This window comes from Narcine bancroftii, chromosome 2 (genome assembly GCF_036971445.1).
Source record: "Narcine bancroftii isolate sNarBan1 chromosome 2, sNarBan1.hap1, whole genome shotgun sequence".
NCBI lineage: Eukaryota > Metazoa > Chordata > Chondrichthyes > Torpediniformes > Narcinidae > Narcine > Narcine bancroftii.
In genome coordinates this window covers 88,333,280-88,355,875 of record NC_091470.1, presented here as the reverse complement: position 1 = coordinate 88,355,875, position 22,596 = coordinate 88,333,280, and the positions used below count along the sequence as shown (strand labels likewise).

Genomic DNA, 22,596 nt, shown 5'->3' with positions numbered 1-22,596 from the left:
TAAATTTATGGACAAGTAAACTTAATAAATTGGGGCTCAAAAATAAATGGTCTGGACGATTGCCATTATATAATAATCAACTTGTTCCTTTTAAAGTCTCCAATATTACTTTGAAACAGTGGGAAAGAAAGGGAATAAAAAATTTATCCAATTGTTTTTCTGAGGGATGTTTTTGTTCTTTTGATGAATTACAAAGGAAATTCGGTATTAGTGGAAATTCTGTATTTGTGTATTATCAACTAAGATCTTTTGTAAAACAGATATGTGGTCGACATATGATTTTATTGCCTGATTCTAATTTTGAGGAATATGTACTTTCAATACCACAAAAGGGATATATATCTGATTTGTATTGTATTTTACAAGAAATTGATAGTAAAAAAGATTGCCAATGGGAAAAAGATTTAGGTTTTATAATAGCTGAAGAAGGTTGGATGGAAATTTGTCAGAATAGTATTAGGAAATTGGTTAATGCTAGATTAGCGATGATTAATTACAATTTTATACATCAGTTATATTTAACACCGGAGAAACTAAAAAAGTTTGGTCTTAGTAAGTCGGATTGCTGTTTTCGTTGTGACCAGACGGCTAATACTTTTTTGCATACTGTTTTGTTTTGTGATTGATTGCAACAGTTTTGGAAGGGTATTCAATCTATATTTAATAGTTTATATAATATTTGTCTTGTATTAGATCCTGGTATATTTTTATTAGAGAATATGCAATCATTAATTGATTTGGGCTTACAAGATTATAAGATTTCTTTTATCTATTTAGCTTTAGCTGTGGCCAAGAAATGTATAGCTCTTACTTGGAAAGATAGAAATATATTAACTTTAGATAAGTGGTATTTGGAGATGAAGTTCTGTTTGACTATGGAAAGGATATCTTTTTCAATTCAGGATAGGATGTCTTTTTATAGGTTGAAGTGGACTCCATTTGCTAAATATATGCATTTAAGTTTGATTTAAATATGTTTTTAAGTTTGATATTTTAGTATTGATAATTTTTTTCTTTTTTTTTCTTTTTTTTGATGTTAGTATCTTTATTTGTTATGTTTTATCTTTTTTTGTGTAAAGGTTTTTTTTTATATAATTATTGTTCATTTTATTAACTCTTCACTCTTTCACTCTTTATTTTGGGGGGGGTTAGACTAACTTTAAGCTAGGCCATTAATGTTGTGTACTAATTTGGGGGGGGTTTATTATCTTATGTTTAATCTTTTTACTGTAACTTTTTATTTTATTCATGTTATAAAATTTTAAATAAATTTTAAATAAATCACAGAAAAAAAAAACATTGGTGCAGGGTGATGGCTCATTCAGTGTTCATATCATGAACGTTGCTTCTATGCTCGGTTACTCCCTGATAATGCACGTGAACTGCCTTCAATTTTTTTTGTGGCATTCAATCATTGCCATGCTCAGCACCAAAGCAAAACTGACTCCCTTCCCCCTCCCAAAGAAATCACAGAAATAGCACCACAACATGAGCTCGGTTTCCTCTCAAAAAGGTAGTTTATCACAAAATGCACAGATCCCACAGGATCATTTTGCTTTTATTAAAACGTGGTGGTCACAATAGAATGTCAGCTCTTAAAGAGTGAAACACGATAGGATGCAGACGCTGTGATTGCAGTAAACACACCAAAATGCTGGAGGGACTCAGCTGGTCTTTCCAGCATCTCTAGGAGACAAAGATACATTGCTGATGTTTCGGGCCTGAGCCCTTCTTCATGGAAGAATCAGAAAAGGCAGAAGGAGGATATATCAGCAAGTCTCAGAATTCAAACAATGGGGGAGGACGACAGACCAACAAAAGGTATTAATTGGATGTGATAAGGGAAGAGGTAAGAATTTATCATGTCTGTGCGAAAAGGAGACAGGGAATGGAGAAACAATGGGGGAAGCAAGGGTGGGTTTAACAAAAATAAGAGAAGTCAACATTAACGCCATCTGGTTGGAGGGTGAGGTGCTGTTCCTCCAATTTACGGGTGGTCTCAGTCTGAGACCATGGACAGACATGTCGGAAAAGGAATGGGATGGAGAATTGAAATGGGTGGCCACCGAGATATCCATGCTACTGTGGCGGACAGAGCCAAGGTGCTCAACCAAGAGATCTCCAAGTCCATGCCCAGTCTCTCCGATGTAGAGGAGACCACTCTTAAAGTCAGCTCTTACAGGCACATTCCGCATTTCAGCTAGCTGGCAGTATCAAACAACCCTGTGTTCCGGGTATAGAGAGAAACTGGAGCAAGCACCATGGTTTTCTGAGTAAGGCATTGAATAAGATACATATTCCAGAAGGGAATAATATGCACATCAGAAGGGGAAAAGATGAAGCCAGAAACTGTCAAGGTAGCATGAGATAGGTCAAGTTGACCTTCACCACACTTACTAGCTAATGCATTTTAAACAGTAATTATTATTCAAAGCTGCCATTTACTCACACAGAAGATAGTTGAATTTGAAAGCATACACCACTAGATTCAGAGATAATGTTTCCCCACTCTTGAATGGATCTTTCATGAGGAAAACGATGTTAGCACCTTAATTGGTAGGTTTGACAGAAGTTTACAAAATTATGAGAGGTACAGATATAATGAATGCAAGCAGGCTTTTTCCACTGAGGTTGAGTATGTCAAGGACAAGGGGGCATGGGTTAAGGGTGAAATGTTTAGGGGAATTTTTCATGCAGAGAGCGGTGGGAGAGTGGAACAAGCTGCCAGCTGAAGTGGGGAATGCGGGCTCAATTTTGACATTTAAGTAAAATTTGGATGGGATGAGAGGGGTATGGGTTGCAGACTAATAGGACTAAGCAGAATAACAATTTGGCATGGACTAGATGGGCCAAAGGGCCTGTTTCTGTGCTGCAGTGAGCCATGGTTCTAACGGACCTTCTTCTCATTTTGCAATTTTCCTTTATTTTGCGCTACCTGTTGGACTCAAGGTTAGACTGACTTGTCTGGATAGCAAAGTTTTTCACTGTATCTCATCTTGTGACTATAAGCAATTCAATTTGATTCAGTATCAACAGTCAGGCATGTGCCCCTCCAATACCCTCCATAGCCACCTCCCTGAGATAGGTGAGCACTTACAACCCCCAAAACACTGATAACTTGGCTTTCTCCTTTCACTGAGGCAGCTACTGCTCATTAAGGGGGAGTTTGCTGGATGGGGATATGCTGGCAGAATGCTCCAGGCAACTAAAATGAGTGCAAAAGCAAATTCTGCAGAGCATGAGGAGCGTTTTCAGAAAGAGATAGATAAATTAAGTGCATGTGTAAGGGCTGGGGAGATGGAATACAATGTGGGTAAATGTGAGGTTACCCACTTAGGAAAGAAAAATTGATCAGATTATTATTTAAATGGTGAAAGATTGCAGCTTGCTGTGGCACAGAGGACTTGGGAGTGCTTGTGCATGAATTACAATAGGCTTTTAATTTGGTGCAACAGGTAATCAAAAAGGCAAATGGGTGCTGACTTTTATTGCTTGAAGGATTGAATTTAAGAGCAGGGAGGTTCTGCTGTAACCGTACAGGGTAATGGTGCACTGTAGAGCTCGTCGAAAGAACCAAAGACTTGTTGATCCAAACCAAGGCTTTTATTAGCAAAAGACAGGAGCTCTTCACAGGTGGCTGACCAGTCCAGAATGATCCGACCTGGCTAGGGACACAACCCTTTAAGGCCCAGACAGTAGGCGTGGCTAAGCTCTCAGCCAATCGCTGTAAGCACAATCTAGATACTGTAACTATATACACTATATACATTGGTGATAGATCTGTACTATCACATGCACCTGGAGTACTGCATGTAGTTCTGGATGCCTGACATAGAAAATATATATTGGCTTTGGAGGTGGTACAGAGGAGTTCACCAGATTAGAACGTAGAACTTTACAGCACAGTCCAGACCCTTCAGATCCACACACCTTAAGCAGATATCATCCGGCATCTGCTTTTGTCCTTGCCAGGAAAAAGATGCTCGCTGTCCACCCTATCTAAGCCCCTCATAATCTTATAGACCTCTATGAAGTCACCTCTCATCCTTTGTCGCTCCAAAGAGAGAAAAATAAAACCCTCGCTCTGTCAACCTTGCCTCACAGGACATGTTCTGCAATCCAGGCGACATCCCGGTAAATCTCCTCCGCACCCTCTCCAAAGCATCCTGTAAAGAGGATACGATACTCCAAGATAGATGGGAAAATGCTGAAGTGTCCCTCAAATCCTCCCTGAAAATGTTCCAGATGCCGTTGATGTTGGATTGCCCAGCATTAGAAACGAAATTCTGTGTAAACTCATTTTTAGGTCATTGAGTATTGTTATTCTCAAGATAATTTATGCATTTTATGATGTTATATATAACAATCATTATTATAGATTGTTAACTTGGGACTTTTTTTATTGACCAGGCAGGATTCCTCCAAGAAATCTAACATGCTTTGCCTTTAAGCATTATCCTTATGAATAAATTTTGAGAAACGCCGATGAAAGGTCATTGACCTGAAACGCGAGTCAGTGTCTCATACCAGCCATTGACTCTGCCTGGCCTGCTGAGGACTTCCAGCATTTTCCGATATATTTCAGATTTCCATTGTCCACAGAGCTTTATTTTCAATCTTACTTTTCTATCACTGCTTCATTGTTCCAACATCCTGTTTATTTCTCCAGCACGTTTGTGCATTGCCCCCTCACCCCAGATGGTCTTGTCTTCATTTCAAGTTTCACCCTGTTTTGATCCTGATCCATCTCCTTTGCATGGTGGCTTTCCTAACTTTCTCTTTCTGTACATTTGACCCAGTGTTTTTAAGTCTATCTCCACTTCCATTCAATGTTCTGAGCGAACATCAATGCAAAGTTACAACAGAAAAATGGTTAAGGCAGTCATAACCGGCAACCCACTGTTTATTTTCCACACACATAATCCAACCTAGAGCCAGTACCACAATGGGAGACCAGCAGCCAAAGTCTGTAAGCAGTCTGTTAAATTACATATATCCAAACGGGATTTTTATTTCTGTGATGAGAACTTGGAATGATGTGCATCTTGCAAACACTACATCCTGGAAAGAATATAAATTTAAATAGCTTTCAATTGTGAGAACAAGTTTCCACAAACAAATTCTGAGAATGGCAGGACATGAGAAGGCTTGACCAAGGCATTAATGGAAAGCATCTGCTGAAAACAGGAAACATTAAAAATGAGTGGATATGTTTCGCCAAATGGCCCATATCCCAAACAAACAAATGGAAGGAGAAAACCCAATGCAGGACAAAATTATTAGTGTACATGCCAAACATTAGGCAGAAACATAAAATCCATTATGTGTGTCACATTTTCACTCCTGCATTCAAGATCCAGGATAGATATCTACTGCATTGCAAGATTTACTTCAGTTTGCTTCATATAACATTGCCTGCAATTAAGTAAACATCTGTTTCTTTCCTGATGCTGATAATGCTGCAGTTTTGTTGGAGTTCTTCAATGCCTTTATATCAACCACATGTTTTCTTCCCAGCGGAAACCTCAGGACTTGCCCCTCTCCTCTCTGCGATCCAATGACGTACTTCCACAAAGCCCAGCGACTCCCCCCCAGTGGTGACCCAGGCATTCTGCTGTTCCCCTGGAGCTCCAGATAAGCACACCTGCCCCTGTCTGAATAATCATCTGAAAATGCACTTCGCAAACTGGGAGAAAGAAATATTAAGGACAGAACAAGGGAGAGGATAACTTCAAATCCAAGCTTGAAAGGTTAATGGCAGGAATCCCGTATCACTGCAGTAGGTAAGGAGGCCCTATTAAAGCCAAACTCCCTCTTCCCTTTGCACTACAAATTCTTTCTTTTCAGACCCTTAAATAGTTCCCCTTTGAAAGCTACAAGTGAATCTGCCTCCACTATAACCAATGTCAGTGCATTCCAGAGTCAAACCATATCCACTTTCGTCTATCACCTTTGCTGTAGTCCTTGACTCTCAAGATTCAAAACTCAAAGTTAAATTTATTATCATAGTAATAAAACAGTGTTGTATTACATGAAATTCCTTTTTGCCTGCTGCAAGGCAGACCGATTCTCCTCCGGCAGGAATTGTCTAAATGCCTCTTGCAGTCGGACCTACAGTCAGCGAGAGAGAAGCAAAAGAGATCCCCCCCACCCCGAGACACCGAGTGTCTGTAGATTCACCTCCAGCTCTTTTGCAGCCCCCGCAGCCACACAGAGTCTAGTCCAAACCACTGGCAACCCAAGCTCCAGATCCGAACCTCCAACATGGTCAGCACCCTTGGGACCTCCTTGTATCCAGGTTCCAATACCTGGTACCCCCTCCAGCCACTTCGAGCCAACCTCCAGCAGTCCGCAGCTTGGCGCGAATCTCCTGACAGCGGTCTCCAGCAGCCCACGGGTTCCTCGCCTTGAGTCGCCAGCAGCCTGCCGCATGCACTGGTCCCTCAGCCGCAGAGCCCCCTCACAGGTCTGCCGCCGTAGTCACTGTCCCCACAGGCCATCTCCTCTACTTCTCTCTCTCAGATGGTCCATGATCTTCCCGTCCTCTGGTGCCCTGCTCCAGTCCTCCGCTTCCCCAGAGTCTGCAGCCCCTCATGGCTGCTGCCGATTAATAGGTGCCGCCACCTTGGGTGCAGACTCAGCGGGGATTTCAACTAAAACCACTGTCGGCTCCCTCAACAGGCCGCTCAAAGCTCAGTGCAGAGCCAACAGCAGTTGACTGGGTGGCCGGACCCTACAGGAGAGCTGCATCTCTATTCCCCATGGGTCCACACCAGCGCTGCCACTACAGTGCCGCCACCTTTCAATCTCCCACCAGTACGAACAGTTTCTCTCAATTTAGGTGATCCATCCATTTCACGATTTTAAAACCTCTGTCTGGTTTCCTCACAGCCTCCTTTGTTCCCAGGAGAACGATCCCAGCTTTTCCAGTCTAGTCATGCTACTGAAGCATCCCAATCCTGGAAACCCTTTGGTAAACCTTGTCTGCATCCTCTTCATACCTCTGCAGAATCAAGATGCCTGGAAATGGACACCTTACTCTAGGCATAGCTGAAACACTGTGTCATAAAAGCTCATCGTGCTCCGACCCTGACTGCACAATACCCAAGGTTTCATCTATTTTTTTCACCACTTCTGCAACATTTCACTTTCAACAAAAAAATGAACATTTTATCATTTGACTGTGCACATACAAGGAGATGAAACAGCATTTCTCCAGTCCATAGTGCACATATGTAGACTCTTAGAACTGTGACAGAGTATATAGGTATGTTTTTGGGAGATAAATCGAGAGTAGGTCACATACAAACACTTTAAAACAGATCTTATTTGAAATACTGGAGCTCTGCTAATGCTAGACATGTCAGCCCCACACCTTTTGCAAGAGCTTTGGAGAGTGCCCAAGAGACTTCACTAAAGGATTGCTGTTTACAAAATGCAACAGATGAAAGATCTTGTTGGAGCCGCCTTCTGTCTGGAGTAGAGCTTGCATTCTGAGGGTCATGTGGTTTTGCAAGCAGAGAGAGTCAGTCTTTCACTCTAAGAGAGAGAGAGAGAGAGAGAGAGAGAGAGAGAGAGAGAGAGAGAGAGATCATTTCTACAGTGTTACAGCCAGCAACAGAAGCTGGGACTGGAACAGGACAAGCTGGCAAGCTTGTGGAAAGCCCATTTTGGAAGACGGCCTGGTCAAAGCCCTTGTGGTTCATGCAAGAGGAGAGGACTGGCTGTCTAATGTTTCACTTGGAATAAGGTAAACAAAAAGGAACTCTCTGGTGACCTGAAAGAAAGAAGTTATTATCTGGAGAACCCTGAAGGAGTAAGTTTCGACAGCAAGACACTGAAGTGGTTGATGGAAGTACATCAGTTATGGATTTCCTGGAACAAGAAATCTCTCTCTGAAAACCGACAAGAACCTTCCTGAGCAGTAACCATTAATCTTTCAAGCACCAAGGCCTGATGAACTTTATAAATGTTACATTCTGTGCACAGTACAAGAATTGCCTGCAACCAGTGAAGTTGGAGGAATGAGAAGTGAGATTGGACTGTGAACCAAACAACTTTTCTGAACTTACACACACATTACACACACATGCACTTAAAATTAGAAGGGGGCTAAGTTATGTTAGTTAAGTCAATAGTGATAAGTTAAAGTGTGATTCTATTTTCATGTTTAAAGATTATTAAAAACAATTTTTGTTTAAGTAACCATTTGTCTTGGTGAATATCTATTGCTCCTGGGTTTTGGGGTCCTCTGGGCTCATAACAGTACACAGCACATAGTAATCACATGTATACAGACCGATATAATTTAAAATAAATATAGATAAATATTTGGAATTATTTACTTAGTTATAGGATGCTATTTCTCAATCTCTCAGCCTGGCAGTCCTGATTTTAATGCTCCTGTACCTCCTTCATGGTAGTGGGTCAAAGATCCTGTGTGCTGGATGGAAAGTCAAGTTTATTGTCATCTGATTTTATAAGTGCAACCCGATGGAACAGCGTTCTCCGGTCCTTGGTGCAAAACACGCAGACACACAACCAGACACACCACATATGCAAACAAACAATGCATTATCAGGACAAGTATTTCATCTATGCAAAAAAAAAAGTTTTTTACATATGAGAGTCTTGGATGGTTAGTGTGAGCCGTGCCTTTGGTCATCAGCAATTCTTTGAGCATTATTTCAGCAACTTTCCTGGTAAATATTATCAAGGAAGGACCCAGTGGTCTTTTTGGCCGTTTTAATGATTCTCTGCATTGACATCTTGTCCAATGCTTGCAGCTACCATACCACGCAATGATGCAACCAATCAGGCAAGAAGGGATTCTCTGCCTCTTCCACTCCTTTCAGAATTGTTTCTTCTTGTTTATATTGTTTTCATCCTTCCTTTCGAAATGTGACATTTATCATATTTGATCTGCCCATTCTTCCAGCCTGACCAGCTCCTTGAATGCATTAACATCCTCCTCATCGTTCATTACATCATTCATTACACCTCCAAATTTTGTACCCATCCAAATCAGGGCAAGGCAAGTCACAGACCGAAGTAGCCCCGAGCTTTCCGCGACGCACTTCCCTGCACTTCAACCACCTTTCCCTCCTGCGTCTCGTTTTGTGTTGCTTCGCTAATCTTCCAGCCACGTCAGAGATCGCAGACGTCGGAATCCAAAGCTGGACGAATTCAGCGGGTTGAGCAGCATCAGTGGGAGAAAACAAACAGTCGACCTTTCATCATCGTGACTGAGCAAATTTGATACGGATGCAGGGGAAAGGGAACAGGTTAGAAGGAGCAAAGAGAGGTGAAGCATGACAGGAAGGGGCATAGGATTGGCAGATGTCAGGCAAAGAGAGGAAAACCAAGGGGCCAGGTGGGGAGAAGGTGAGTCAGATAGGGCAGAGTGTGTAATGAGAGACAAAGGCTGCCAGTGGTGGAATCTGAGAAGTAGAAGAGATGAGAATGGTGAAAGGATGACTCATCTTCCTCCACTTGACCTGTTCATTTTCCTTGCTTCTCTTTCCCTTTCTCTGCCCCTGTCACCTCTGCCCAGTTTACCAATCCCACCTGCGACTCCTCCCATCCTGCCCTCTTCGGTACTGATGAGGAGTTTCAACCTGAAACTTCGACTATTCTTTTGTCCTGCAGATTTTCTCCAACACGTTGGACTTGGGCTTCTAACCATGTCATTCATTTTATCATAAAATCAAGGTAAAGGTGTAGAAATCCTTGGAGATGCTTCAGTTAACAATGGAAACTCGATACAGATTGCACTTGACAAATTTGATGAAGCTCTTGAAAGGCGTTTGAGAAGATTGCAGCATCGCTGCAATCTTTGACATCGCTGTGCAGGGTCTCCACCGACAATGGCCACCTGCCACGGGAGAGGAAGTGACTCTGCTCATGTGCACGAGGAGTCACGCATGCGCAGAGAACAGAAAAAAATGGACGCAAATTTTGAAAAAAAGCTCAAGAAGCCTCCAGCTCCAGCAATCAGGAAGAACAAGAAATGTACGTAGAACAGAGAGTTTCGGCTAACAAATCAAAATGAAAGAGACTTATCTATCTACAGCTGAAATGAAGAAATATATGGATACTTTTCAATAATCTTTGGTGCAATTGACAATGGGAGTTAAAATGTGTAATGAGAGTATAGTTGAAAATAAGAACTTTACATGGAAGGTGGAAAAAATTGAAGTTGTGGAAGAAAAATTAAAGGCAACAAATTTGAAATTCAAAATGTTAAAGAGCAGATGAAAAAATTCAAGCTGAAGCGGCTGCAACAAAAGATCAACTCAAAAAATTGTCATTTTAGAAAATTTCAGTGGAAGAAAGCGACGAAGGTCAAGACACAAAGAGGTTTTTGCAACGTTGGATTCCGCAATCTTTGGGGGAAATCGAATTTCAAGGAGACATTAAGAATGAAAGAAGCTCATAGGGAGTTATAGCCAAAACTGCATCCAGATCAAAAGCCACGTCCGATACTGGCCATAATGAAGTGAGAGAAAAAATCCTGGAACTGGCGGCGAAGCAAGCAAAAGAAAGGCAATCACCATTAATTTATAATGGAAATAAGATCTTATTTTACCCTGACATAAGTTTTGATTTTTTGAAAAAAAAGAAAATAATTCAATGCTGTAAAAGATGTGTTATGGAAGAAAGGTTATGGTTTTGTTTTAAGGTACCCGGCAGTATTGAAAGTTTTTGTTCCAGAAGGTAAAAATCGAATTTTTACGGAACCCAATGAGACAAAGTTGTTTGCAGATTCATTGCCTGAGAGGGAGTGATGGTCGAAGTGAGAGATGATGCCAAAGGATTACAGCTGATGATATAGGGAAGGAAATAAATATATGTTTTGTGAGAGAGGGAGAGAATATTAAGGAGCAAAGTTCTTACCTGGAAGATCCATCCATAAATAAGTTAAAATTGCTAATTGGCAGAGATTGATTGGATCTGAGGCAATAAGAGACAGTATAATATTTCGGGGGAGTCATTTGGGAGTATGAGCACGGCTTCTGCGGAGTCATGAAAGAAGATGTGGTTTTGACCACATCTCCTATAGATCAGGGTGTAAGGATGTATTATTAATAATGTACGCCTTTGGTGGCGGGGTCTATCTTTTTCTATTTCCTTTCCTTTTCATAATAATTATATTATGAAAAATATTATTTGTGTTTTAAATGTGAGATGAATGGGAGTGGAAAGATGGATGGTTAATAAATTTAGTGGAAGCGCTGATGGCTGAAAAGTTGAATTTTATTAGTATTAACGTTAATGGGATACAGAACAAAATAAAGCGGAAAAAATATTATTTATCTATGAAAAAAACCAAAGTAGACATACCCTTTTTACAGAAACACATTTAACAGAAAAAGAACATAAATGATTGAAAAGAAACTGGGTAGGAACTGTAACAGCATCATCATTTAATTCTCAGGCCAGAGGTATAGCAATACTGATAAACAAAAAATTACCAGTAAAAATTATTAGATACTTGTATAGATGTAGCTGGAAGACAGGTTATGGTAAATTGTTAGATTTACTCAGAACAATGGACTTTAATGAATGTGTAGGCACCAAATGTAGATGATGGTAAATTTATACAAGATATTTTTATGCAATTAATGAATGCCAAGGGAAAAGTAATATTAGGGGGAGATTTTAATTTTGCTTTAGACCCTAAAATGGGATAAAATCATGGGATAAAATGATGAAAAATGATGTGGCAAAAATAGTAATAAATTTAATGAAAGATATGGATCTAGTGGACACTTGGAGAAGAATTCATCCAAATGAAAGGGATTATTCCTTTTATTCATTTTGACACAAAACATATTTATGAATAGATGTGTTTCTAATTTCTACATGATTTCAACATAGAGTATAAAGGGTGGAATATAAAGCATGAGTTTTATTGGATCATTCACCATTAATTTTGTCAATTTTATTGGAAGAAGAGAAGAGGATAGACTATAGATGGAGGTTAAATACAGGATTATTGAAGAAAAAAGAATGTTGTGATTATATGAGACAATAGATAAAACCTTTTCTTGAAACTAATAAAGATTCAGTAACAAGTAAGTTTACAATATGGGATTCTATGAAGGCATATTTAAGAGGTCAAATAATAAGTTATACTTCAAAAGTAAAGAAAGAATATATGAAAGTATACATTGGACAAAGAAATAATGAAATTAGAGAAGGAAATACAAGTGCAAAAAGATGAGGAGAAGAGAAAACTGTTAGAGTCTATGAAATTAAGATTTAATACAATATAGACATAGAATGCAAAGAGATATAATGAGATCGCGACAAAAATACTATGAGTTGGGTGAAAGGGTGCATAAAGTCTTAGCTTGGCAATTAAAAATAGTACAAATTTCTAGAACAATAACTGCAATTAAAAAACCTACAGGCCAGATTTCTTATAAACCACAGGAAATAAATGATAATTTTATCATTCAGGATCCTTGAAAGATAACAAAAATAAAAGAGTATTTGAGACAAGTTAAATTGCTTGTGCTAAAAAAAGCTAAGATTGTGCAATAATTATTCTGAGATAAAAGTTTATGAGACCCTGATGTCATTACAGAATAATAAAGCACTGGGTGAGGGTGGTTTTCCATGAGTTTTATAAAGACTTTAAGGAGTTATTAATACCTGTATTAATGGAGGTATTAGACTAAATGAAAGAGATGCATGATTTGCCAGAATCATTTAAAACAATGTTAATAACAGTAATTCCAAATAAAAGAAAATATTGCTTACAACCTTCTTCATATAGATCTATATCATTATTGAATACTGATTATAAAATCTTATCAAAATTATTAGCTAATAAGTTAGTTGAATTTTTACCAAAATTAATAAATATGGATAAAACTGGTTTTATTAAAAATAGAAGAGCAGCAGGTAATAAGGTTAATTTTTTTAAGTTTGGTAAATATAGTGCAAAATAGAAAGATCTCAGCGGTGGCTGTAGTGCTAGATGCAGAGAAAGCATTTGACAGGTTGGAATGGGACTTTTTACTTGAAATACTTAATGCTTTTGGAATCCCAAATACTTTTATAAATTGGATAAAGGCATTATATGGCTAGCCAAAAGCAAAAGTGACTACAAATAAACAAATATCAAAACCTTTTTTGTTAGAAATGTCTTGAAGACAATGTTGCCCATTATCACCCTTTCTATATGCATTAGCAATTGAACCATTAGCAGAAATAATTAGAACTGATAGAGAAATTAAGGGATTTGAAGTAGGTAATAAAGAACATAAAATTAGCCTATTTGCAAATGATGTTATAGAATATTTAATGAGACTAGAAATAACATTAAACAAGTTGAATGAGAGATTAAAAGAATAGGATCAGTATTGGGTTATAAAGTTAATAGTGATAAAAGTGAGGTGATGGCCTGGTGGATATGGATTATTCTCAGTGTAAAAGATTGACAACATTTAAGTGGCAAAATTATGCAATTAAATATTTAGGAATAAAAATTAATATAAATATAAATAAGTTATTTACCATTATTAAAAAAGATAGAAGAAGACGAGAAGATGGAATGACTTACCAATAATGCTAATAGGATGGGTGAATTGTATCAAATTTTAAGAATTATTTTAAAGCAGTCCAATTGAGAATCTTGTCCTCCTATTATCAAATGGGTGAAAAAACAGCTTGGGTTCAGAATGAAATGAATAACATGGGAGAATCTATCCCACAACAAATTTTATATCAATGGAATAGTGAGTTGTTTAAAGGGACTAAGGAGACAATAGTTTAAAACATATATTTAAAATAGGAATGGAATTCATATGAAGAGAGGACTTAGAAATGATCAATGACCAAAAATGTTGTTAAAACAAAATCAGTTTCTTCCTTTTACTTAAAATAGTTTTTTATTTGATAGTTGGTTTACAGAGAATAAAGGATTGTTTCTTAGGATCACTCTTTTTTAACTTTTGAACAATTAAAAGATAAATATAATATTCAAAATAATACAATATTTGCATATTAGAGTTAAAATTGTATTTTAAAAAAGAAATTGGGAACAGATTTGAGGCTTCTAAAGCAAAGTTAATTTGAAGATATAATAACAGATACATTTATGATTAAGAAATTTATTACTAATATGAATATAAAATTACAAGAACCTATGAGGAAAAAAGATTTATACAAATCAAAAATGTGAATTCAAGAGGAAATGTGGTCAAAATTGTGCCAAGAAAGTGTTATTAATCTATCGACTCTGTACTTAGGGGAGGGTGGGAGCACCCAGGGAAAACCTAGACAAGTCACAGGGAGAAGGTACAAACTCTTTACAGAGAGTGGCAGGTTCAAACCCGAGTTGCTGAGTCTGTAATAGCGTCACTAACCATGTCGAGTGGTTTGGAGGAAGGATAATCTCTTTGCATCAAAGGTGCAACTATTTTCTGTTGCAATCCGGGCTATTGCCTATTGTCCATACAAATAATTCTGCAATTATTTCATATAGCCTTAAACATTTCATTCCGCGCAATCTCATCACAAAGAACCAAACATCTCTAAGGTGTGCTAATGTTCACAATAGTAAAATATATTCCAACAACTATGCCAAACAAGTCCCTGATGCAGGGTTGTAACCAAAATGGGGCCCGTGTCCACAGTCTATGACTCCATGACTCTACATGTACATGGTGGGAAGTGTAGAAATGTTTCCCCTTTGCAGGGGTTATCTAAGGACTAGGGCATCGATTTAAGGTAAGGGGTCAGAACTTTCAAGAGGATTTGAGGAAGATTATTTTTTTTCACCCAGAGGATAGTTGAAATCCGGAATACAGTGTGGAGTGAATAAAGGCAGGTACACTAACAAAGTGAAGGGTAAAGTTCCTTGCTGCAATGCTCCTACCAAATCATCCCACGCTGGAATGTTACGTGATGTCATGTCCACACTCTGACAATAAATTTGAAGTTTGAACTTTGAGCTCCAGCTGCTCTCATCCAAGTCCGATCATTGTGCTCATTTCCTTTGTCGCTTTCTTCAAAGGCTGATTTCCAACTTAGTGGCCTTGTCATAAATAGTGAGGCACCTTTTCTTTAATTTCATTGGCGCAGCTGTCATGCATGTGGAATTGAGTGAACAAGGCTCCCTTGGCGCTCCATTCAGTCTGAGTGACCATAGGCAGTGCCACACACAAATGCTTGCTCAGTTAGAGCATGTGCTACTGTGAGCCATGGACTGACCTTTGGGACTGTGAACTGACATCATGTTCTTATAAAGGATGGAATTCTGCTGGGAACTCTGTGTGACTTGTGGTGCAGCTGGGTCGAGCTGTGCAGAGAAAGAGAGAGAGAGAGAGAGAGAGAGAGAGAGAGAATGGAACGTTCAGAATGGCAGTCGGAAAGGCAACTGGAAAGCTGTGTGAAAGGCACATGCCTCATAAGATAATGAAGGGTTAAAACAAGCCACAATTTGAGGACCAAGGGAAGTCATGTAAGGAAACCTTGAAAAAGGCTTCATAAGCTTACGGCAACTCAACATCAGTTTTTTTCTCTCTCCAGCATTCAATACGATGTCCTTTTGTTATTCAGTTGGGGGAACTGAATTTGGACATCGAGCTTTGGGATTGAATTCTGTGGACTGTGTTTTTGGACTGGCTTGACTGACTGACCTGGGGATTTTTCTCTTGTTGAATATTGGGCACAGACTGGAATGGTCTGGGTTTTGTTTGTTTACATACACTCTGTTTATGAGGAAAGGATATTTGTATATTTGTTATAGTTACTTATAGTGGGGTTAAGTGGGTTAAAGCGTTATATTGTTAATAGTCACATTAATAAACGTAAAGTTAAAATTTAACCCTTTTGAATTGCGTCTTCAGTTGTTGCTGGTTAGAGGCGTAACATTAAATAACTGAGAAAGTTGAAGCAGATGTTTGAAAACGGCCCGACCAAAATTCTGTGAGCTGCTTGATTTCAGTGTTTCTGGAACATCAGCAAACAATGGCACTGTTCCAAAAATAGGGTGGGAGAAATAGCAGTCACTGTTCCTATAGGGGCTTTCCTCCTCTTCTCAGATAATACAAACCAAGAAATAGGGGTTCAATTCTCAGTTTGCTCAATCTTTGTTTGTTGTCCTTTTGTTGGAATGTATTTGCGCTCATGTTGTTTCCCACATCATAATTGTTCCTTTGTTTTTATGTTTTGGACTTGGATTCCCATTGGAAGGAAGTTTGGCAATGTAAGAGGATATTAAATTGAATACTTTGTCCAAGTAAAATGCAGTGGTTTGTTTCTTCCTGCCCAAATCCATTTAAAAAGAATCATAGAATTCAGTAAACTCAACGAGTTCTGGATCCTAAATCAACAGCAACCTACGTATTCCAAACCATTGTGGATTATTCGAGTGCAGCTTCAGTCTGAACTGTGGCAGACCAGAAACCTCACATCCTCAGTGGACAAATAAAATACATTCTAGACGCCTGCTTTTCAACTTTCTGTCCGATGGTGGCTTGTTTCCCACCCCTTCCTTCCCAACACCAATTCCAAATTCCTCGCCAGGACAAAACAAAGTCAACGAGATTAAAATCCACCATCATTCCGACCGACAGTATTTCCCGTCCCTGTGTCGAGTCTAATTAGTGGCCTGCTCACACGCACACTTTAGAGTGATTGAAACATTTGGTGAGGGAGGATTCGCTAAGGATATGACTGCAAATGTCAAACTGGAAATAGGTTTCAACTTTAACTGAAAGTACGAGTATAGATGAAAGATATTTTTCAAGAGTACTTAATGCTAGGAACATTCAAAACAAATTCAGTTTCATGTGCATTCAATGTGTTAATGCCATTTCTTACCCCTCAGAATTATCTCTACCAACGAAATACGCATATTTAATATCACTTTTTCTTAATTAGGATTTTTAGCTCGAGGAAAGAAAATTTTGTCCAATTTCTCCTGAAGTTGTCAGTTTTCTTTCTCCCCTATTACTGCAAACAAACGTAGTCCAATGTTCCACACAGTGTGAGCAACACATCTCCTGTCCTCTACAGAGCTTAAGAACAGGTTCACTTGAAAACAGGTGAGAGGGGAAAAGTTTAAAGGAGATTTACAAGGCTAGTTTTTTTTAACACAAAGAGTGGTAGGTGCGTTGAATGATCCCTGATGATTTCTCCCATCATGATGCCAAATTAAACTACTAATCCAGTCTGCCTGCACATGATTGAGATCCCTCTATTCCCCTCTAAATTCCTCTTAAATGTTGAAGCGTATTTGCTTCCTCGTTTCCCCTGGCAGACCACTCTTTGTGTTAAAAAAACTAGCCTTGTAAATCTCCTTTAAACTTTTCCCCTCTCACCTGTCCTCTAATTTTCAAGTGAACCACGAAAAGTCTGCTGACACTGTGATTATAGTAAAAAACACAACATTGCTGGATGAACTCAGCAGGTCTCGCAGCGTCCATTGGAAGCAAAGATGTATAACCAAAGTTTTGGGTCTGTGACAGAGTATATAGAGGTGTTTGGGAGATAAATTGGGAAATGTTTGTTAGAGCAGGTCACACACAAACACTTTAAAACAATGACTTTTTGCAGAAGCTTTTGCAAGATGCTCAGACTCATGATGGACTGCCATTTGCAAAAGGCAACAAATGTAACAACGGGCAGTAGCAGCTTTGTCTGGAAAAGAACATTTACTGTCTCGAAGGTCATGTGATCTTTGCAGGCAGAGAGCAGAAAAAAGCAGGTTTTGCTCAGAGAGGAGAGAGTAAGAGAGAGAGAGAGAGAGAGAGAGAGAGAGAGAGAGAGAAAGAGAGTAAGAGAGAGAGAGAGGAGAGAGACACAGATATTGGTTCCAGAGGGATAAGCTGGCAAGCTTTGGAAGACGGCCTGGTCAAAGGAGAGGACTGGCTGTCGGGTGTTTCCCTTAAAATAGGAGAAATAGAAAGGAACTCTCTGGTGACCTGAAAGAAAGAGGTTATCATCTGGAGAACCCTGAAGAGTTTTTAATCAGCAAGACATTGGAGTGGCTGATTAAAAAGGAATCAGTGGTGGATATCCTGGAACAAGAAAAACTCTCTCTCTGAAAACCAACAAGAACCTTTCTGAGCGGTAACCATTTGCCTGTTAAGCACCAAAGCCTGGTGAACTTTGTTAATGTTAACTTCTGTGCACAGTACAAGAATTGCCTGCAACCAGTGAGATTGGACTGTTAACTAAAGAACTTTGCTGAACTTACACACACATTACACACACATGCACTTAAATTTAGAAGGAGGTTAAGTGAGTCAATAGAGATAAGTTAAAGTTTGATTCTACTTTCATGTTCAAAGATAATTAAAAACAACTTTTGTTTAAATAATCCTTTGTTGTGGTGCATGTCTATTCTTGCTGGGTTTACAGGTCATCTGGACTTGTTACAGGCCTAAGGCCCTTCTTCAAGGTGTGAGCAAAATGCAGGCGGGCACCTGAATGGAAAGGCTAGGGGAGAAGGGAGGAAAGAGCAAGGGAAGTGCACAGTGGAAGAAAGGAGACAAAGGGCTAGAGAAAGGGAGAGAAGGGGATGGGCCGGGAGGAGAGCTAACAGAAACTGAACAATTTGTTATTACCATCTAGTTGGAGAGTGCCCAGACAGAATAGGAGGAGTTGTTCCTCCAATATGTGCGTGGCACTGGCAGTGCATGAGACCGCTTCCAGACATGTGGTCATGGTAATTGAACAGGGCTTTCACTGGGAAATCTCCGCTACTGCAGTGGACAGAGAGAAGCTGCTCAGCAAAGCCATCTTCCAGTCTGCGTCCAGTCTCACTGATGGTGAGGAGACCACAGCGGGATGATACCTGCAGATTCACATGAAGTGCTGCTTCACCTGAACAGGGCCCCCCGAATAGTGGTAGGGGAGAAGGTGCAGGCACTTCCTGCAGTCACAGGGGTAGGCCCCGAGATGGAGACAGAGAGATCAAGAAAGGGGAAAGTACTGTTAGAGATGGATGAAGTGATTTTGAGGTTGGGCTGGAAGTTGGCAGCAAAGGGAGATAAAGTCAATGAGCTCATCATTGGTATATGAGGCAGCCCCAATGCAACCATCATTGAAGCGAGGAAGAGTTGAGGAGCCTTGCTGTTGTAAGTTTGTAGCATGGACTGCTCCACAATGCCAACAAAAGGGCTGAGATCCATATGGGTCCCCATGGCTACCGCTTTGACTTGGAGAAAGTGAGAGGAGTCAAATGTGAATTTATTGAGGGTGAGGACAAGATCTGCCAGCCAAAGGAGGGTGGTGCTGGGGTGGGGGGGGGGGGCTGGTTAGTTCTATTGCCCACAAAGAAACAAAATGCTTTGAGGCTTCCTGTATGAGAATGGTGGTACATAGCAATGGGGTATCCATGGTGAAAGTAAGCCAGTTAAATTCAGGGAACTGGAAGTGATGGAGGGAATGTAAAGAATTGAGGTAGGGAAGGACTGGACCAAGTGGGAGAAAAGCAGATATCAGTTCGGTGGGGTAGGATCACAAGGAAACAATGGGTCGACCAGGACAATTGGTTTGTCATAATATTTAAGCATTCCTTCCTGTGAAAAACACTGACACAGATGTACAACTTGTGCTTCTCATAATTCAATAACCTTCTATCAGTAGTTCCTCAGCCTTCGACACTCCAGAGGAAACCATCCATGTTTGACCAACCTCTCCTATAGCTAATGCTCGCCAATCCAAGAAACATCTTGGTGAACTTCATCTGCACTGCTCCACATTCTTGCTGAATGACCAAAATGACACACAATATTTCAACTATGACCAAAGTTCTATTCAGCTCAATATACTCAACACCCCAACCTATGTCCACCCCTTTCTTTGCCACTCTGTCTACTTCTGTTGCCACTTTGAAGTTTTGTACCTGGACCTGGTCTTGCCATTTACTGTTTAATTTTCTCTTACAGTTAACATCCCTCAGTGCAAAATCTAACACTTGTCCAGATTAAGTTCCACCCACCATCTCTCCATCCACATTTCCAGCTGGTCCATATCAAACCAAATCCCATGTTAATTGTCCTCGCTATCCACAATTTTTGTGGAGTCTGCAAACTTACAAATCTGTCTACCTACACTCGTGTCCAAATCATATACATGATGTCCTCTGGGTGCTCCGATTTCCTTTCACATTCTAAATGCATATGGGGTTAGTAGGTTAATTGGTTACATAGGTGTATTTGGGCCTGTTACCATATTGTATTATATTTAACAATATAATCCTCACAAACAACAGAGGTGCTAGCACTGATCCCTGTGGATCACAACAGATCACAGACCTCCAGTCAGAATAACACTCCTCCACCACTACCCTGTGTCTACTCTAGCTGAGCCAATTTTGTATCCAATCTACCAATGGATCCCATCTGTCTTGATCTTCTGAATCAGCCTACAGTGAGAGACCTTGTTGAAAGCTTCCTTAAACTCAGCACAGGCAACATTTACTGGCCTAACCTCATCTATCAGCTTTGGCACTCCTCAAAAAACACAATTATGTTTGTAAGAAATGACCTCCCCTACACAAAACCCTGATTGCCCCTTGTAAGTGTTTGCTTTTCAAGGTGTGAGCAGATCATATCCCTGAGAACCCTCCCCAATAATTTCCACACCAGTCATGTAAGCGCCATTGGCCTATAATTTTCTAGATTTTCTCTAAAGTCCTTTTTAAACATGCAGTAGGAACAACAATGGCATTTTCCAGTCCTTCCTGCAGGTAAGGAGCATGCAAAGATCTCTGTCACGGCCCCAGCCGTGCCTTTCTCAATGAGCTGGGATCAATCCTATCATGCTCTGGGGACTTATCTACTTTTACATTCTTCAGAGTCCAATATCTCATCCTTCTTGATATCAATGTGCCTCAGGGTATCAGCATTCCACTCCCTGATCTCACTTCCTTCTCGTTGGTGAATAACGAAGATCTCGTATTGCGCCTTACTCTTTTCTCCTTCCCTGAGCCCTAAATGTCTTGCTTTGCCCTATCCTCTCCTGCCTTTTATTCAGTTAAAATATAGTTGGCAACTTCACTCATATTGAAAACTTACCATGTTTGCTGCATGGTAGGCTTCTTTCAACTTCAGGCGCCTCTGCTAGCTCAAAGGCAAGGTGTTCCAGCATGTCTTCTTCTGGGAGTGTGACAGTTTCAGACATCATTGGGTGTGATCTTCTTTCCTGAGCTCTGAAGACCAGTGAACACTGGCCATACTTCTGCAGTTTGGTCTGGGGATTAGGGTAGGTTGATGGCCACACTCAATGTTAAAACCCTCTAGGCAAATGCTACATCAAAATGAACACACCTAGTTGATGCAAGAGGAAGATTTTCTCGTAATCATTTTTGAACAACAGATTGACATTTTAAATCGGGACACCTGGATTTCTAATACTTAGGAAACCCTGATCTCTTAAACCTTTAATATCGAAGATTAAAAATTAGAATAATTTATTCAGCATTGAAATCTGGAAACACTTTGTCGCACAAGAGGGGCTGAAACTTTGGAACTCTAAGAGCTATGGATGCGTGATCAATTAATATTTTCAAGACACAAGTTGAGTTCTTTTTCTCGGCGAGGGATAGCAAGTGTGGAACTAACCGGTTAAATGGACCAAAGCTAAGATCAGACATTATTTGGGGTTGCACGGTAAGTGCAATGCTGTTACAGCGCCAGCGATCGGGACCGGGGTTCGAATCCCGCGCCGTTTATAAGGTCTTTGTACGTTCTCCCTGTGTCTTACATGGGTTTTCCCCTGGAGGCTCCAGTTCCCTCCTACTGTTCAAAAACTACGGTGGGGGGAGGGGATGTATGTTAATTGGGTGTAAATTAGGTGGCACGGACTCATGGGCTGAAATGGCCTGTTACCGTGCTTTTAATACAAATTAAAATTATCTGTTAAATGTGTCAAAACATGTTCCTGAAGCATCCTGTTCCAACATTGCTGCCTGGTGTGGCTTCATTTCCTAAGCTGTCATAGTTCAAACTCATTGCTTCTCCAGCAATCATAGATTGTTGGCCAACTATTTCCTCTGCATAAACGATTCCGAAGAGAGGTGTTGATAGATTACACACCAATTTTGTTGCAATGGATAAGGGACCCAAGGATGAGTCAGGGTTGGAAAGTTGAGGCTATTCTGGACATTATGAGTGAAAGGTTTTGCTTCTTGTAACATTCATAAAGTGGGAATTTCTATTTTGATTAGTTTCCAGTTTGATGGTGTCCATTTGCTCTGCTGACATTAGTTTTAAAGGAGAGGAGGGAGTAGAAAGGATGAACACAGCCAACAAGTGGGGGGCTAGAAGAAAAAAAACTGAGAAGTGATGGGGGAAGAGGATAGATTTCTGATAGGAGAAGGGGGTGGGGAGCTGGAGGAAAGGAGACAGAGGAGTAGGGAAAGAGAAAGGAATGGGGGGGAGGGGAGTAACAGAAATTGGAGGTCGATATTAATGCTTGGAGACTTCCAAGATGGAACAACGAAATTATTCCACCAATTTACGGGTGGCCACAGTTTGTCAGTGCATGAGGCCATATCCAGACAGAGAAGGCCTTGCCCCTTCCTCCCTGCTCTCCTCTCCTCCTCCTTCCACCTTTATATTCGGGTGC

The 22,596-nt window shown here is 40.1% G+C and overlaps 1 protein-coding gene across 8 annotated transcripts in view; it reads right to left on the bottom strand.

Annotated features, from left to right (window-relative positions):
- The window catches only part of LOC138753873 (spectrin beta chain, non-erythrocytic 1-like), a 264,090-nt gene that overhangs the window by 22,599 nt on the left and 218,895 nt on the right, over positions 1-22,596 (bottom strand). The window contains exons 34-35 of one of the 8 annotated variants that reach the window (XM_069917411.1): positions 13,574-13,653; positions 8,426-8,443 (exon numbers count right to left, since the gene is read on the bottom strand). The exons of 6 other annotated variants lie outside the window; for them this stretch is intronic. In XM_069917411.1, coding sequence (XP_069773512.1) covers positions 13,618-13,653 — 36 coding nt within the window. In that variant the 3' untranslated portion in view covers positions 8,426-8,443; positions 13,574-13,617. Of the gene's footprint in view, positions 1-8,358; positions 8,444-13,573; positions 13,654-22,596 lie in introns of those variants that run through there. One more of the 8 variants, XM_069917410.1, reaches the window with a different exon arrangement.